Genomic DNA, 19,304 nt, shown 5'->3' with positions numbered 1-19,304 from the left:
TAATCACCAAACAAAGATAAATGCAATGATAGAGCCCTAAGGACAGAACACATACAAGACAATATTCTGTGGGTGTTATTCACCTTTTGATTTCAATGGCTGCTTAAATAACACATTGCAGCAATTTTATGTAGACAAGGAGTTAAATTACAACTGTCAAAGACTGCAAAAAAAAACACTTCCATGAAACTTAAAGGGACAATAAAGCTATTTTTTATAAATATATAAATAATATATATTAGCATAAATAATATTTATCAACATATAATATATATCAGCAGCTCTGAATTGAAAGAAAAATAGTTTTTTTTTTAAAAGAAATTAAACTATTGTTTTTTTTAATAAAATAGAAAAATGTCCATTGTTTTGCAGTTGAGGGATATACTCCTTAAGTAGTATGCTTATATTATCTCTTGCTGTGGCCAATTATGGACAGATATAAATAAGCACCTACACTGATTAAACAATCAGTCTGAGTTTAAAATTCTGCACTATATACTCCTGTGGGCAGTGGGGAAAAAAATAAAAATTTAGAGCTAAATTACAGTAAAAGCAGGAAACACAAATTTTTAAAATATATTCTTTTTTTACTCTTTGCATAGTTAAAATTCTAATACATTTTGGGCCAGATTACAAGTGGAACGCAAAATATTGCTTTAGCTAAAGCGATATTTGTGCTCCACTTTGTAATACCAGCTCATGCTAATGTGCGCTGGTATTACAAGTTTACAGTAATGCGAACGCAAGCTCACAAGAGTGCGGCTCCATAGGCTATGGGAGCCTCGTTCTGATGCCATCACAGAAGGCATCAGAACCCCGCACAGCGAAGAGATAAGTAGCACAGCGATGGGCAGCAATTACAAAATATATATGATTATATACATATATATTTGTGTTAATATGTGTATATACACATATTAGCATATAAATATATATATTCATATACATAAATATTTACTTTGAACACATAGTTCCCATAGGCCACAATGTAAAGGCACTTTTCAGTGCCGTTTTTTTTTTCGTACACCCCCACACCCACCAACTTTGGCCCCTAAAAACTGCCTAGTGCAGTTATTTTTATTTTTTTTTAAAAAAAACTACTTTTTTTAAAAATAAAAAATTAGAATGCCCTCTGTTTTGAGGGCATTTGGGGAACTTTTAGAAAATTAACCAGAGGTCGGATCTTTGGTTAATTTTGGGAGTGCTAATTGCTATCACGAGCTCACGGTGGCAACAACCAGCCACTTGTAATAGTTGGGTAATTATCATGCTTGAGCAAACGGGCAAATTTGCCTGTTTGTAGGAGCGCAATAATTAAGCGGTCCACTTGTATTCTAGCCCTTTGAGTTTCATGTTTCTTAAAGCAAACTTAAAAATAGTTTTTAAAGACAGCTGTCTCAGCCTTTTTTATGGGCTATGAATTTACTGTGTCTCAAGAGGAAAGCTTTTATTATTATTATTATTCTTTATTTATAAAGCGCCGACAGATTCCGCAGCGCTGCCCATGGATACAAGGATAACAGTACAATGGAGAAACAATACGATAAAAGACAATATTTTTACAGACAAATACAGGGGGAACTGAGGGCCCTATTCCCGTGGTAATGTGATGGTAATTTCTATCCTTTTTAAAATCAGATCCGGAATGTGAGTGATATTTTAGATGGCGTTTCATTCATCAGTTTTAATGAAGATGCGCTATTCTTTATACATATAAAATTCAAATACCTCACGTTCTGCCGCCCACTTCAAAAGTCAGTTTTTCTGTGAGCTAGCGGTTTGAATTGTTCTTCCATCAGCTCTATAGCTACAACACAAGTGCCATATGGTAATAGCTCTTATTGGACAACAATTCAAACCATTAGCTCCCAACGGGGTATTTGAATTTCTTTATTCTATATTAAAAAGTAAGTTAAAGTGCATCTTCATTACAACTGATGAATTAAACTCCATCTAAAATATCACTAATATTCTGGATCTAATTTTAAAAATGGATAATTTACTATTATTTTAAGCTATGGTTATGGTTAAAAAAATATTAATTAAATATTTTTTTACGTTTCACTGCCCACATCTGAATCTTGTCCAGTGGAGCATTTTCACTAAGATGAGAAGAGACTTTTTATATGTTAGTGAGTTTGCGCTGTAGAACTATACAGGTATTAAACAGATTTGTCTCATTGGAGAGCCTGTGCCATTATTAGTGACTTTAGGTCAGTATCTCCAGTAACTTGTGCTTAGTAAGTAATTATAAACAATGAAGATATATGAAGATAACTTGCTAGGATGTACTCAATACATATATTTTGTCTTCAAAGATGGGAGAATCTAAATATGCAATCGGTTTTAAGATATATTTAGTCTGCATTAAATATTAGGTTATATTTAATTTGCTCTCATTAATAGTTAAACATAATTTCATTAATGCCTCCCTTGTTATTGCACTATAAGGTTTTAGTTGTAAAATTCTGGGTTTGCTGACACCACATTAAGGTTTGATATTGTGTATAAATGGATGAGACATTGGCCTAGATTCAATTAAGCCAGATAGTTAAATTGTAATCTAGTTGGGGGGGGGGGGGGCACTCAACACAATGCTGTTAATGGAAAATTGCTGAAGAAAAAAAAAAGATTTGTACCTTCCCTCACTCACTCAGCATTTTAATCAATGGAGAAGAATCTATGCATAACCGCTCACCTATTGGCTCATAGAACAAGCTCCACTGTAAAGAATACCGGCATCTAACATATGAAAAAATAAAAACTCAAAACCAGTAAACGAGAAATAATAAAATTAAATAAATAAAAACAACACAACCATATCAACTTTGAAATGTTGAGACACAACTGTGATACACGAAACATCACAAGGGCAATAGAATCTTTAGGTGAAGGTGAAACATCCCCTCCGTGCCTCTAGAACGCCAACAGTGAAGGCCTTGTTTGTACCTTTGAGATTAACGTGACACATTTAATTCTTTAATGCGACTATTAACAAAACAGACGTGCAAATATTTTACAATTACAAACGTTTACATAAACCATTTTGCAAGCAAGCTTTAGAAGTGTTCCGGTTGAATTTTTTTTTTCACGTTGTCAGCGGTTTGTGTTTGATGTGCGAGATTTCATGTACTGGGCACCTCACACAACTATAGACGTTTATGGTAAAAATAGGTGAAGTGATGCTTAATGAATTTAAAACATAATTTCACAATTACAACGAGACCCCTTAGCAACCTTACAAGCATCTATGAATCTAGCCAATTGTGTTAATGGAATGTAAAGTTTACCTGAGACCCTGTAACATGAAAACTAAATTATGATGTCATCTCGATAGGTCCTCTTAAAGAATTTTTATACATGGGGGAAAAAAAATCAGAGAATAAACCAAAATTTACCATTATCTACACTGTTATATAACATACAAATAAGGACATAGACAAGACAAATACGCTATATCATGTGAACAATGATCTCTTAACCCCTTTTGAGTCGAGTTGCAAAAAGGAGTCCACAACAGATTGTATCAGCACTTAAAGGGTTAAGCATATTGTATAACTTGAGAAGGTCTAAGGGTAATAGCAGTTCGGCTCATTATTTAGACAGATTGTCTCTCTCATGATGCACTTGCAGAAGACATAGTTAGGTTTTGTTGCCATGCAGCCATATTGTATTCTTGGGAAATCTTCAACTGGCTCGGATTTTTAGAATTTCAGCTTGACTTTCTACCAACACTTCACATCTGTTACAATAAGCTAACAAGAATACTAATTTTATAGAGGGCTCAGAAAACCATTGTTTTATACAGTTTCATACATTTTATAATAACATATTATTCAAGTTTTTTTCTAAAGCAGTGAGTGTTAATGGAGTCATGTTAACATAGGTGGAGTCCCCTAAGCACGTTCCCCCATAAATAGCGTTGCTTTACTTATGCTAGTGCCTTATTTTCCCACATGCATCTTCTTGCCAGCAAACATAACTGTCGGCAAGAGGAAAAATCTGATTAACTGAACAACCATCAACATTTTCAGCATGCACAATGGGATGGAAATATGTTCCCGTTGAAAAGCATATTATCATTTCTCCTACAAATTTCTCCTTTAAAATCTATGGTAAATTTTGTAAACTTAAACTAAACAAACTTTTTAAGAATCTTTTATACTAGAATAGAATCTATCCCAAGAAAAAAAAAAGTCTTGGAAAGCAGTGTCATATGCAGGAATGTGTGAAGCATCCCCAGTTAGCAGTTTAGTGCTTCTCTTGATAATTTAGTTTATGGGCTACATAAGTAAAATACTTCTCTATAAAGCTTCCTAACCTATTATTGCACCAATACATTATTTTCCTTCCTACTTTGTACATTTTCACAGTCCGTAATAACATGTCCTTACTCTGCTGGAAAGTACACATTTACAAATGAGAACAAAAAGCAGAGAAATAACAAAGTTACTGTAGGCTACATCAACAGAAAAAAACAAAGAACTATGCACGTATTACACAAGGACGTATTGCTATTAAACAAATGTGCATGCTACAAGCTATATAAAATATCATTTAATCCTAACAGACAATTCCTTACATAATGGACTTTTTATGCCCTATTACATGTATTTGATAGAGATACTCATTTTATTTCAAGTAGTTGTAACATTTAATATGGATAGGTAGCACCTCCTGGTGAAAATTCTGGCCAACCTCAAATGCTCTAATGAATACAGAAATATAATTGAATAGACAGTTGCAAGAATGATTTGCTGGGACACAAGTGAGTAGAGAGTAAGAGAGTAAATCCAATCAGTTAGTTTGGTCTTCGGAACTTTGGAGTTAAGCAGATGCTGAGAAGCAAGACCATCGACAACTTGGATTTTCCACCAAATTTGCTTTAAAAATTAGGTGGTTTTTTTCCATAAAAATTAGCTTGGCAGCGTTTCTAGAAGGTATCTAAACATTCAACAAAAGCAAGATTGGCCACAAGTTATTGCAGACCCAGAAAAACTACTTTACTATCCCTAGAAAGCGACACCAAAAATGTTCTTATAATGTTAGCCATTTGCTTTAAATGTACAATCAGCAAATACCAGTACAGCATATGAAATCAGAGGCAAATTGTTGTTACTGTTAGATATTTCATTCCATAATTCCTGTCTTGCTTAAAGAATGCTATAGTTTTAAGAGTACCATATTAAGGCTTGAATATTAGTAAATGTGCAATAGAGGGGCAAATATCCACTGTGTTGAGTGCTGAGACATTAATTAAAATGGACATTCAGATAGAAGACAAGCTGAGTTTGAGAATATTCAACTGTTCAAGGGAGACTAAACCCATTTTTTTTTTATTTAACGATTTAGATAGAGCATGCAATTTTAAGCAACTTTCTAATTTAATCCAATTATCACATTTTCTTTGTTATCTTGCTATCTTTATATGAAAAAGCAGGAATTTAAGCTTAAAGGGACAGTAAACACCAGAATTTTTGTTGTTTAAAAAGGTAGATAATACCTTTATTACCTATTCCCCAATTTTGCATAACCAACACAGTTATAATATACTTTTTACCTCTGTGATTACCTTGTATCTATGCCTCTGCAAACTGCCCCCTTATTTCAGTTCTTTTGACAGGTTTTCATTTTTAGCCAATCAGTGCTGACTCCTAGGAGCTTCACATGCCTGAGCTCAATGTTATCTATATAAAAAACATGAACTATAGCCCTCTAGTGGTGAAAATCTGTCAAAATGATTTCAGATTAGAGGCAGTCTTCAAGGTCTAAGAAATTAGCATATGAACCTCCTAGGTTTAGCTTTAAACTAAGAATACCAAGAGAACAAAGCAAAATTGGTAATAAAAGTAAATTGGACAGTTGTTTAAAATTACATGCCCTATTTAAATCATGAAAGTTTTTTTTTTACTTTACTGTCCCTTTAAGAGCCGTCCCATTTTTGTTCAGCACTTGGGTAGCACTTGCTGATTGGTGGCTAAATGTAACCACCAATCAGCAAGCGCTATCCAGGGTCTGAACCAAAAAAGGGCGGGCTCTTAAGCTTTACATTCCTGCTTTTTCAAATAAAGATAGCAAGAGAACAAAGAAAACTTGATAATAAGAGTAAATTAGAAAGTTGCTTAAAATGACATGCTCTATCAGAATCATGAAAGTAAAAATGTAGGTTTAGTGTCCCTTTCAGCAGCTCACCCTTTGTAATCTATTACTACATTTCTTAGACAACAACAGTACAAATAAACTAATACATACACACACACAACTATTTTTCATTAATAGCTAATAGACACTATACTTACACACCTAACACAGAATTCTATAGTAATGTATGTAGCATCATTAATAAATGTTTGTCTAATATCAATAGCAGCCAGGGAAAATTAGAACAATATTTACATCTGCATATGGCTTGGCATAAGAGAGAGAATGTGTCTTTAAACAAGTATATACTATATATATAATATATAGACGGATTGGGGATTCTATAATTCACACATTAAAGTAGAATACATTTAGAAGTTATATAAAGACAGTTAAGTGAGGGTTTCATTACTGAACAACACGGCAAATAACTGTTACTCTTAATAAATGTACACAATACAGTGAGTATATAAAATTAGGCACAAATTATATAATGGCTTTTGGAGGAGATTATGTAAAATATAAAATGTATTTCTGTTTAAAATGCAAATAAGTTCAAACTCTGTAATGCATCAAACTCAGATGTTTGACAGGGACTCACGCTACATGAGTCACAGTGGAAGACAAAGAGATTTATTGTGCATTTATATAACAAATATAACAAAAATATTTAAATGAAACCTGTAGGGCGCGCAATGCATTCCTTAGTCTGATGGATTCCTGGATCTTTATTATCCATTTTTTTATTATTTATATAGTTTGCATCTATTTATTATTTTTTTTATTAATATTTTATATTTTGCTTTACATTGAAAGGGCTGTATTTATATTTGGTTATCTAACTATAGCATTTTGGTTGAGATATGTTTAATGTTCCATTCTATAGTAAAAATTACATTAACACATCAATGCAATGCAGATTAGTTCAATACAAGTTTGTAGTAAGGAATACTTTTTAACACTCTGGTTTAAAGGGACATAAACCAGAGACATATTTTATTATTAATAATAATAATAATAAGACATATTTTAATCCATATATATCCAGAGCTCATGGTGCAAAAGTTTTATCTCTCGCAGTGAGCAACAGGACTGCAACCTAAAAAGGTTGTCTCATTGATTGGGGGTTATCCTAAGCACTGTATAAATAATGTATGTAGCATTTGCAAGGACACTCCAATTATATCTACATTATTGCTAAAATCAAGTTGAGCAGAATAGATGAGGGCATTAGATTATTTGTCAGATATAAATTTTGTTTTAATCTGCTTCTGGTAACAATATTTTTACACTGGAACATCCTTACTTTTAGGGCCTTTAAATACCTTGTTGATATCGTCCCATTAAAGGGACATATAAGTCAAAATTAAACTTTTGTAATTTACTTTTTTTTATCAAATGTACCTATTTTTCTTGTTATGTTTTAATGAACCTAGCTTTTTGATGAGAGCATACTGAGATAGGCTCAGAAGCATGGATGTGATTTTAGAACTACATTTATAACATTGTTTTAAACATTGTCATATAGTGATCAAGAAACATGCACACTCTCAATCCTTCCTCAGAAATATCTCATAGAAATGAGTTAAAGGACCAGCAAATACAGTAGATTTGCATAATCAACAAATGCATGATACAAAGACAATGCAATAGCACTAAGTCAGAACTTCAAATGAGTAGCAGATTTTTTTTCTGACAAATTTCAAAATTATGTCTATTTCTACTCCCCCTCTATCATGTGACAGCCATCAGCCAATCATAAATGCATATATGTATGTTCTTGCACATGTCCAAAAGGAGATGGTGACTCAAAAAGCATAAATATATAAAGACTGTGCACATTTTGTTAATTGAGCTAAATTGGAAAGGTTTTTAAAATTACATGTTCTATCTGAATAATGAAAGTTTAATTTTGACTTGAGAGTCCCTTTAATTATCAACAAAGGATACAAAGATAAAGAACAGAATGTGACAACTTTACACAAATCCTGTACCATTGGATTTTTCATTGGTGTAGACTTTGAGGCCCATTGATCAAGCTCCGTATGGGGCCCGTATTTCTGGCTAATCTTCAGACTCACCAGAAACAGCAGTTATGAAGCAGCGGTCTAAAGACCGCTGCTCGATAACCCTGTCTGTCTGCTCTGAGCAGACGGACAGGAATCGCCACCATTCAATACGATCGAGTACAATCAGGTTGATTGACACCCCCCTGCTGGCGGCCGATTGGCCGCAAGTCTGTAGGGGGCGGCGTTGCACCAGAATCTCACAAGAGCTGCTGGTGCAATGCTGAATACGGAGAGCGTATTGCTCTCCGCATTCAGCGAGGTCTTGCGGACCTGATCTGCACTGTCGGATCAGGTCCGCAAGACCTTTGATACATAGGCCTCAATATCTGAGCAGCAAATTATTAAGGAGCTTTAAACATATTTTATGTATAAAATAATTAGAAGTGCAGTTTTTTCCTGCTTCAGTGGTAATTGCATTGCATTAACAAGAACTACAGTCCTTAAAAACTCCCTGATGTTCCTGTGTTAGGTAGAAAATATCCTAAGCCATTACAGTCAACCTGTTTTGTCCTCCCTTAGGTTCCTCCTCTGTGTTGACAGTGTAAGTTATGTGTTTCTGCATAGAGGCGCTGACATTTTAATATTTAGAGGAAATGATGACCACTTAGGCAGGATTAATACATATGTAAGAATTATTATATACATAAAACATTTTATTGGATATATGATTTTTGGGTGCTTTAAGAAGTTTGTTTTCTAATAATAGATATTTATATCATGGAATAGAATGCTACTGCTTCAAAGACCTTATCAAGAACCTTTAGCGTATATTACTGAACAACACTATTCAAATGCATTGCTGTTAGTTTTGCAGTAATATGTGGAGTGATGGACACTACAGAGAAGCACAACAGTGCACGTGGTGGTCAGTCTAGGTGTTTGCTACAGCATGCAACAGGAAAACCTACTGTTTTTCTAAACAACCACCTGCACTGTAGGAAACTAGAAGAAAGAGGGATGGGAATATGGATGAAGAGAAGCTGTACTATAGTGGTACAGAGACCAGGTTTACTAGCATTGGGTCCCTAGCTCAAAATCCTTAGGTGGTAATTTAAGACCAAGGGAAGATGTTCCCAATGGATCGGTCATGTTCTTGTAGCGTTCGCCGCGGTGTTTGGCCAAGAATGGGCCCCAATCCGGCTGAGGAGAGCACACCAACTTGAGTCTCTGAAATGAAGAGGAAAAATTAAATCAATATGTTATAACACTCTACAAATTATTAATGATATGTTTTTTTTAAAGGAACCTTAAACACTAAGAGCCATATTTCAAGTGGGGCGTGCGCTGGAATTACAAATTGTCAACAATGCGAATGCGAGCTATATCTCACACTGGACAATAAAAAGATAAAGGGCCAGATTACAAGTGGTGTGCTAATTAACGCTTCCGCTTGAGCGTTAATTGCTCTTGAAGTAAGCTTTTGCGCGCGTCAGGTTGCACTCATATTATGAGTTGAAAGTAAAAAATGTGTACGTGTGCTAACCTGATGAGCGCAAAAAGCAAACTTACAATATTGTGTGAGAGTTCACATATTCCGCCTCAGAAGCCAATGGAGCAAAATAAGTGGCAAAAAACACCCCTCTCTCGCGCGCAAACCTAATCGCATATTCTCAAGTGCGCTAACCTGACATGAAAATATGAATATTTTACATTCCAATGTCCTTCACATAGAAGAATATGTTCTATTTATTCCTAAATATATATTTTTACATATATCTGATGTGTTGTTTTTTTGTACAATATAGGCTAGATTACAAGTGGAGGGCTAAATTATCACGCGCCGGCAATCGGGCAAATCTGCCCGTTTGTGGGTGCGCGATAATTATACAAGTGTCTAGTTATTGCTACCGCAAGCTCGCAATTAGTGATCCGATCTCTGGTTAATTTTCTTAAAGTGCCCCAAATGCCCTCAAAATAGAGGGCATTGTAGTTTTTTTATTTAAAGAAAAATGTAGCTTTTTTTTTTAATAAAAAGCAACTGCACTAGGCAGTTTTAGAGGTCTAAAGTTGGTGGGAGTGGGATGTTAGAAAAAAACGGCACTGAAAAGTGCCTTTACATTGCGGTCTATGGGAACTGCGTGTTCCTTGTACACACACATATATATATATATATATATATATATATATATATATATATATATATATACTGTATATATAATATATATATGTGTGTGTGTGTGTGTGTTAATATGTGTATATACACATATTAACACATGAATATATATATTTATATTTGCTGTCCATCGCTGCAGGACTTACCCCCTTCACTATGCCAGATTCTGATGCATGCATCAGAACGAGGCCCCCAATGGATCCTATGAAAGCGTGCTCTAGTGATGCAGTGCTTCCCAGCAATCTCGCGTTCGCATTGCTGTTAATTTGTAATACCAGCGCACATTAGCTTTTATATATATATATATATATATATATATATATATATATACAGTATATATATATTTATATAGGAATATCTATTTATAAATACTTAGAACATATTCTGCTATGTACAGGACTTTGGAATGTGAAATATTTTCAGTAAACACATAGTTAAAACTTTTATTAAATATGAATATTGCATAAAAAATATTTTTCATGTTTTTCATCTGCTTAACTGCAAAGGACTCCACTGCACACATATATTATGTGGGTACATATGTATGTATGTGTTTATATGTGTATATGTCTGTAAATTAATAAAAACACATATACAGTATCTCACAAAAGTGAGTACACCCCTGACATTTTTGTAAATATTTTATTATATCTTTTCATGTGACAACACTGAAGAAATGACACTTTGCTACAATGTAAAGTAGTGAGTGTACACTCTGTATAACAACGTAAATTTGCTGTCTCCTCAAAATAACTCAACACACAGCCAATAATGTCTAAACCGTTGGCAACAAAAGTGAGTACACCCCTAAGTGGAAATGTCCAAATTGGGCCCATATATTGTGAATATCTGAACATACACCACAAACATTATGGCAAACTAGAGAGTAACCTGTTTAAAAACAACAAACTTGAATATCTGTAAAGACACTAATAAGTACCCTGAAAAAAGTTTGATTGCTTATACTCTCATTATATGTTTTATGGAACAACTTGGTATGAATACATAATATATTCATTGGATTTTAAACATTATTTAGCAACATTGTTTGTTGTTAGCGATGTTCTTTTGAAATATAACGCTACATCTCTGTTTTTTAACATCTGTTGCTTTGTGTCGTAGAAACCTCAAATATTTTTCAGAACAACATTATTTAGTATTATTAAAACAATATTGAATTTTTAAACAACTTTTTAGAATTTATGTGTGTGTTTAGGACCAATAAGTTCAGATTAATTTGTTAGCTACTTGTTAATATCAAATATTGTAAATATTGGTACCAATATATCTAAAAGCCTACATAAGTGAATCTTATGAAGTAAACATTTTATTTATATTATTATCATTTTTTTAAGAAAATAAATTGATTGTTTGCTTGGAGTAGTTTGCATTGGTGAATTAAATAATCATTATTTATATGGAATGGTTTAACTTATTATAGATTTTAAATTATTGCCACACAATAAGATCTTAAGCCAGTGTTTTATACACAGGCGCTCACATATATCATTTTGCATTTGCAACATTATTTTCCAGCACTGCCTTAACCCTCATGGGCATGGAGTTCAGAGCTTCACAGGTTGCCATCGGAGTCCTCTTCCACTCCTCCTTGAAGACATCACGGAGCTGGTGGATGTTAGAGACCTTGCGCTTCCCCATCCTCATTCCATTTGAGGATGCCCCACAGATGCTCAATAGGGTTTAGGTCTGGAGACATGCTCAGCAAATCCATCACCTTTACCCTCAGCTTCTTTAGCAAGGCAGTGGTCGTCCTGGATGTGTGTCTGGGGTCGTTATGTTGAAATACTGCCCTGCGGCCTAGTCTCCGAAGGGAAGGGATCATGCTCTGCTTCAGTATGTCACAGTACATGTTGGCATTCATAGTTCCCTCAATGAACTGTAGCTCCCCAGTACCGGCAGCATTGATGCAGGCCCAGACCATGACACTCCCACCACCATGCTTGACTGTAGGCAAGACACACACTTGTCTTTTTACTCCTCACTTGGTTGCCACGACACACGCTTGACATCATCTAAACCAAATAAGTTTATCTTGGTCTCATCAGACCACAGGACACGGTTCCAGTAATCCATGTCCTTAGTCTGCTTGTCTTCAGCAAACTGTTTGCTGGTTTTCTTGTGCATCATCTTTAGAAGAGGCTTCCTTCTGGGACAACAGCCAAGCAGACCAATTTAATGCAGTGTGCGGCGTATGGTCTGAGCACTGACAGGCTGACCCCTCACCCCTTCAACCTCTGCAGCAATGGTGGCAGCACTCATACATCTATTTCCCAAAGACAACCTCTGAATATGACGCTGAGAACGTGCACTCAACTTCTTTGGTCGACCATGGCGAGGCCTGTTCTGAGTGGAACCTGTCCTGTGAAATCACTGTATGGTCTTACCCACTGTGCTGCAGCTCAGTTTCAGGATCTTCTTATAGCCTAGGCCATCTTTACGTAGAGTATCAATTCTTTTTTAAAATCCTCAGAGAGTTCTTTGCCATGAGGTGCCATGTTGAACTTCCAGTGACCAGTATGAGAGAGTGTCAGAGCGATAACACCAAATTTAACACACCTGCTCCCCATTCACACCTGAGACCTTGTAGCACTAACGAGTCACATGACACCGGGGAGACAAAATGGCTAAATGGACCCAATTTGGACATTTCCACTTAAGGGTGTACTCATTTTTGTTGCCAATGGTTTAGACATTCATGGCTTTGTGTTGAGTTATTTTGAGGGGACAGCAAATGTACACTGTTATGTCCTTAGTCTGCTTGTCTTCAGCAAACTGTTTGCTGGTTTTCTTGTGCATCATTTTTGTTGCCAATGGTTTAGACATTCATGGCTTTGTGTTGAGTTATTTTGAGGGGACAGCAAATGTACACTGTTATACAGGCTGTACACTTACTACTTTACATTGTAGCAAAGTGTCATTTCTTCAGTGTTGTCACATGAAAAGATATAATAAAATATTTACAAAAATGTGAGGGATGTACTCACTTTTGTGAGATTATGTATACATATACAGATATATATATATATACACACACACACACACATTTTTAGACATGAATGTATCTCTATGTTAAATCCCTTTGCCTGCATTTTTTTCTCGAACACTTGAGATCCCATATCTTTGAACCTTTATAACTTTTGTGTGCAATATTTGTTTTTAAATCATTTTATTATATAGTGTTATTATTAGTGGAACTGTACTTTGTAATGTATTTTGATGTGTTTTGTGTAACTTTTTAGTTTTGCAAAACAGTTAACCAGAGTTCTAAAGTCGCAGCAATCATTCTAGCGTAAATCGTGATTAGGCTCATGCGATTGCATTTACTCTCAACTCCTAATACGAGCGATAAGCCTAACAAAAGCAAACACTCACAATAAACCCCTTATCGATCACGCGTAAACATTTGCACTCCACTCGTAATCTGACCCTAAAATGAGCAAAAGAGCACAGACACTGGATAGAGGAAGACTAGAAAAAGTGTTATGGACAGACAAATCTAAGTTTTAAGCATTTGGATCACAAAGAAGAACATTCGTGAGACGCAGACCAAATGAAAAGATGCTGGAGGGGTGCTTGACGCCATCAGTCAAGCATGGAGGAGGCAATGTGACGGTCTGGGAGTGTTTTGGTGGTGGTAAAGTCAGAGATTTATACAGGTTAAAAGGGACCTTGAAGGAAGGCTATCACTCCATTTTCCAATGCCATGCCATACCCTGTGGATGGCGCTTGATTGGAGACAATTTCCTCCTACAACAGGAAAATGATCCAAATCACAGCTCCAAACTATGCAAGAACCATTTAGGGAAGAAGTCAGCTGCTACCCTGTCTTTTATGGAAGGCCAGCACAGTCACTAGATCTCAACCCTATTGAGCTGTTGAGGGAAGAAGTGCTCATCAAGCTAATCTATCTTAAGGGATGTGCTTCAGGAAGCTTAGTGTGAAATCTCTTCAGATAACCTCAACAAATTGACAACTAAATGCCAAAGGTCTGCAAGGCTGTAATTGCTGTACGTGGAGGATTCAAAGTTTGAAGGACACAATTATTATTTCACTTAAAATTCATTATTTTGAACTTTGCCAATGACTACATTTCCTATTCAAACTCATTTCATGTTTGTATTCATGGAGAAGTGACACCAAACTTTTGAACGCCAGTATTTATATATATATAATTTATAAAACCTGTTAACACTTTATTTTGTGTGCCACAGATTTGATTTTTCAAGATATGACCTTGAAAGCCACCTAAAGAAGAGCACCAGAAAGGAGTAATCCTTCATAAAAAAATACAGCTGTGAAGAAAAAAAAATCTTTATGTGTGTCCCTACTTTATTTGATCAATACAACAATGCTAAAACAATTATCAACAATCACATGTTCTATCTGAATCATTAAGGTTTATGTTTGACTTATTTGCCCCTTTAAAATCCAATGCAAGTCAGCATAACATTTAGGGTGTGATTGCATATATACGGCGCAGGCTTCAGTGCAAGCACTGAAACCCGCACCGCTCGTAATTTCACCTCGCACATCGGGGTATGCATTAAACCCCATCGGCAGTTCATAAAGTGCCGTAAGTCAGTTAAACTAGCGATGTCCAGAAATGACCGTAAATACATATTTCTGGAGCCGCCAGTGACTTAAGGCACTTTAGAAACTGCCGGCGCCTAAGTAAATAAAAAAAATTTCAACTTTCCTATAAAAGTCTAACCCGCCTCCCAAAAATAAACCCGACACGTAAAACCCCCAATATCCGCCATCAAACCCACATTGGAACTAATAATAAAAGTATTAACCCCTAAACCAACAACCCCCCACAACGCAATAAGCCTAATTAAACTATTAACCCCTAATCCGCAATTCACCCACATCGCAATCTACCTAATAAAAGTATTAACCCCTAAATCCGCCAACCCCAACATCACAAACTACCTATTAAAACTATTAACCCCTAATCCACCAAACCTACACAACGCAATAATGCTAATAAATCTATTAACCCCTAAACTGCCAAACCCCACAACACAAATAACTAATCACTAAGCCCCCTAACCTAACACCCCCTAAATTAACCCCATTACATAAATTAAAATAATACTAAATTGCAATTAAAATAAAAAACCTAACATTAACATTAACTTTAAAAAAAAAACAACTAAGTTTAAATTAAGCTAAAACTACAGAAAATAAAAAAGTCTAACATTACATAAAATAATAATGTTCAAATCAGCCAATAGGATTTCAGTAGCGCTTATCCTATTGGCTGATTTGAATTTGAAGAATCAAATCAGCCAATAGGAATGCAAGGGACGCCATTTTTAATTGCGTACCTTGCATTCAATAGTCAGTGTACAGCGTCGATCGTATGAAGAGGATCCTCCACGCTCCATGGCTCCGCGGTCGCCGGTCCTAGTCCGCCATCATCTCTGCTCCGTGCCGGCTTTGTCCTGGATGAAGAAAGAATAGGTCCCCGCTTGGAAGAAGATGTTGGCCGCTTGGAAGAAGACTTCACCACCTGGAACAGGACCTTCTCCGCCGGACTTCAGGAACCGTGAGTACCTATCTGGGGGTTAGAGTTAGGCTTTTTTTTGGTGGGGGGGGTATTTTTTAGATTTTTGGCAATTGAAAAAGAGCTGAATGCCCCTTTTAGGGCAATGCCCATACAAATGCCCCTTTAGGGGCAATGAGTAGTTTAGGATTTCTTAGTATTAGGTTTTTTTATTTTGGGGGGTTTGGTCGTGGGGGGTTATACTGTTAGAGGGGGGACTTAGTCTTTTTTTAAGGAAAAGAGCTGTTTAACTTAGGGCAATGCCCTACAAAAGGCCCTTTTAAGGGCTATTGGTAGTTTAGTATTAGATTAGGGGGTGTTTTTATTTTGGGGGGCTTTTTTATTTTAAAAGGGATTAGGTATAATGTTTTTACTTTTGATAATTTTGCTTATTATTTTATGTTAGACTTTTTTTAGTTTCTGTAATTTTAGCTTAATTTAAACTATTTTTTTTTATTTTTAAAGTAATGTTAGGTTTTTTATTTTAATTGTAATTTACTATTATCTTAATTTATGTAATGGGGTTAATTTAGGGGGTGTTAGGTTAGGGGTCTTAGTGATTAGTTATTTGCGTTGTGGGGTTTTGCGGTTTAGGGGTTAATAGATTTATTAGCATTATTGCGTTGTGTTGGTTTGGCGGATTAGGGGTTAATAGTTTTATTAGGTTTATTGTGTTGTGGGTTAATGGCGGATTAGGGCTTAATAGTTTTAATAGGTAGTTTGCGATGTTGGGGTTGGCGGATTTAGGAGTTAATACTTTTATTAGGTAGTTTGCGATGTGTGTGAATATTGGATTAGGGGTTAATAGTTTAATAAGGTATATTGCAGTGTTGGGGGTTGTCGGTTTAGGGGTTAATTCTTTTATTATTAGTTCCGATGTGGTTTAATGGCGGATTAGGAGTTAATATACTTTATTAGTTATTGCGGTGGGGGATTATGGTTGACAGGTAGATAGATATTGTGCATGTGCTAGGTGTTAGTTAATATTTTCAGGCAGTTCCGGGAGTTATGGTGCTCACATACTAAGCGCAAGGCTTGCTGAGCCTGCCTATGTGTGGCGAGGTGAAAATGGAGTAAAATTTCTCCATTTTCGCCACGTAAGTCCTTGCGCTGAATATGTGATACCGATTTGCGAAGCAGTTCTATGTTAATTTATGGGAGTAAAAATAGCGGCCAATGGGTGAAATATACGTTACGCACTTCTATGCAGTGCTGTGTATGTGATACCAAAATCGTGTAAAAAACGCTGCTCCATAACCTGTCCGCCTGCTCTGAGGAGATGGACAGAACTCGCAAGAAATCAACCCAATCCAATACGCAATATTGGATCATGTCCGTCCGCACCTTGTTAAATATGTCCCTTAGGGGTGTGCGACCTGTGCCATCGCACAGGGCACACACTCCAAGCGCTGGCCGGCTGCCTGCTTCCTCCCAGCACTCCCTCTTCCCTCCTCCGTGGCAGCGATGGGAGGAAGTATTCATATGTCACTTCCTCTGTGCTGCTCAGGAGAGAAGAGGGAGCCCTGCAGAGAAGGTACGTGTCTAGCAGTTATGGTAGGAGGCCTATCTTTTTAGGAGTTGTAAGCGAGAATACTGGTAGCTACTCTTAGAATACAGTATCAAACTCCCATGAAGGTTTTTTGTTTAAGAAGCCCTGGGCTAGAAGACCCAATACCTATTTTTTAACACTTATTGTTACATACCAGACATGCAATTTGCAATGGGTTCCACATCTATAAGCTTGTAAGAAGTACATGAAACTTTTAAATAATCATTGCTTGTTAGCAGCTGCAAATGGCCGCCAAGCTCTTCCTACTGATTTCTTGTCCAGTTAGCTATTTTTTGTATGACAGTTTAGCAGTGCATATTTAATATTTTTCAGATAGCTATTTCAAATTGCACATGCACAAATAAGTGTGTGTGAGTAGGAAAACTTATCTAAGAGTTGATCATGAGGTGGACGAAGCTTAGTGGCCATTTTTGGCAACAAACTATGAATAGTTAAATGCTTCATGTACTTCATACAAGCTTATAGATGTGGGACCAGGTGCAGGATGCTTCTCTGGTATGTAACAATAAGTAATAAAAATTATGTATTAGGTCTAGACTGTCCCTTTAATTATTTGTGCCTGCCTTATGTTATACTATAACATTATGTTGTTTGTTTTTAATTGACAAGTTATAGGTGAACAATATCACATATTACTTTAAATAGTTTTAACCAAGGTTCCACATGAAAAGGCTATTTTTTCTTAATTACTCAACCCTCTAACCTAAGCATCAAGGTAATTGAATTTTTTGTTTATGATAATTCTCATAAGAATGCAAGTCTACCTACAAAAAAAAATCCATTATCATGATTGCAAACAGATTATAATTATCTGATGATAGTAATTTGATTCACCTTCACAAGGAGAGGTGGGTGTATGTGAATGTCCTAGTAATAACGAGAATTACTTTAATCTTGTTGGGGATACTTTTTTTGAAAGTGTAATTTGATGAGTAAAATTTTGCATAAAATTGTAAGAAAACAAATTCCTGGCATCATAAAGGAACAATTATTGGTTTATTAGCCATTAAAATAAATTGAGCTTCTATTTGAGTTATTTTAATCTCTGTTAAATTGCCAGTTTGCAACCCTAAAAATCCCAAATGAACAATTATACATAAACACTGTGGTACAGAAACATTGGATTGAGTATATATCCTGGTAAAGGTGAGACACTGTTTGGCAATAGTATTTGCATGATAGAGTGTGTTATAACCTTATATATATATATATATATATATATATATATATATATATATATATATATATATATATCTATATCAACTGTTCTAGTGCATATTGAAACCCATAATATAACTGCTTGCAATGCCCAGACATTAGGGATTGTAACAGTGTAAATTAATTCTGGTGCTAAGTACTTCACATTCATAACAGGAAAACAGCAGTATAAGATCTTGGGTATTACCTCAATAAATGTGCCCGGTGCCAAATACATTTTTATCACAAACATGATTGGAATCCATATCACAGAACAGGACAACATCAACCAACCAAGAACCATAGACCAAGTGGGGTAGTGGTAAGTGCCGTATGTCATGGGTTCCCATTGGTACAGACTGAAGCAGAGGATAAACTAAAAAAAGAAAATGTACATATTAACTTAGTAACTGCAGCCATAGTTATGCATGAACATAGAGATATGTAAAATGGTATTAAAAAGAATATTTGTACCATATATAGGGAAGGTATTATCACAAGGATATATTGCTTCTCAACCGTCTTGAAAGTGATAAAGGATTTCTGTAAAAAGCAGACTATAAAATAGTACAATAGCATCTCAATAAAAAAGGAGCAATTTTACCTCAGAATTCCCTAAATATCCACCTCCAATTGTATGAGACT

General features: G+C 35.6%; 1 protein-coding gene across 1 annotated transcript in view; it reads right to left on the bottom strand.

Annotated features, from left to right (window-relative positions):
- Positions 1–9,189: 9,189 nt before the first annotated feature.
- Positions 9,190–19,304, bottom strand: part of SLC6A5 (solute carrier family 6 member 5) — a 188,306-nt gene continuing 178,191 nt past the window's right edge. The window contains exons 14-15 of the mRNA XM_053689312.1: positions 18,868–19,035; positions 9,190–9,377 (exon numbers count right to left, since the gene is read on the bottom strand). Coding sequence (XP_053545287.1) covers positions 9,222–9,377; positions 18,868–19,035 — 324 coding nt within the window. The 3' untranslated portion in view covers positions 9,190–9,221. The remainder of the gene's footprint in view (positions 9,378–18,867; positions 19,036–19,304) is intronic.

This window comes from Bombina bombina, chromosome 7 (assembly GCF_027579735.1).
Source record: "Bombina bombina isolate aBomBom1 chromosome 7, aBomBom1.pri, whole genome shotgun sequence".
NCBI lineage: Eukaryota > Metazoa > Chordata > Amphibia > Anura > Bombinatoridae > Bombina > Bombina bombina.
This window is presented reverse-complemented; position numbering and strand designations above follow the sequence as displayed.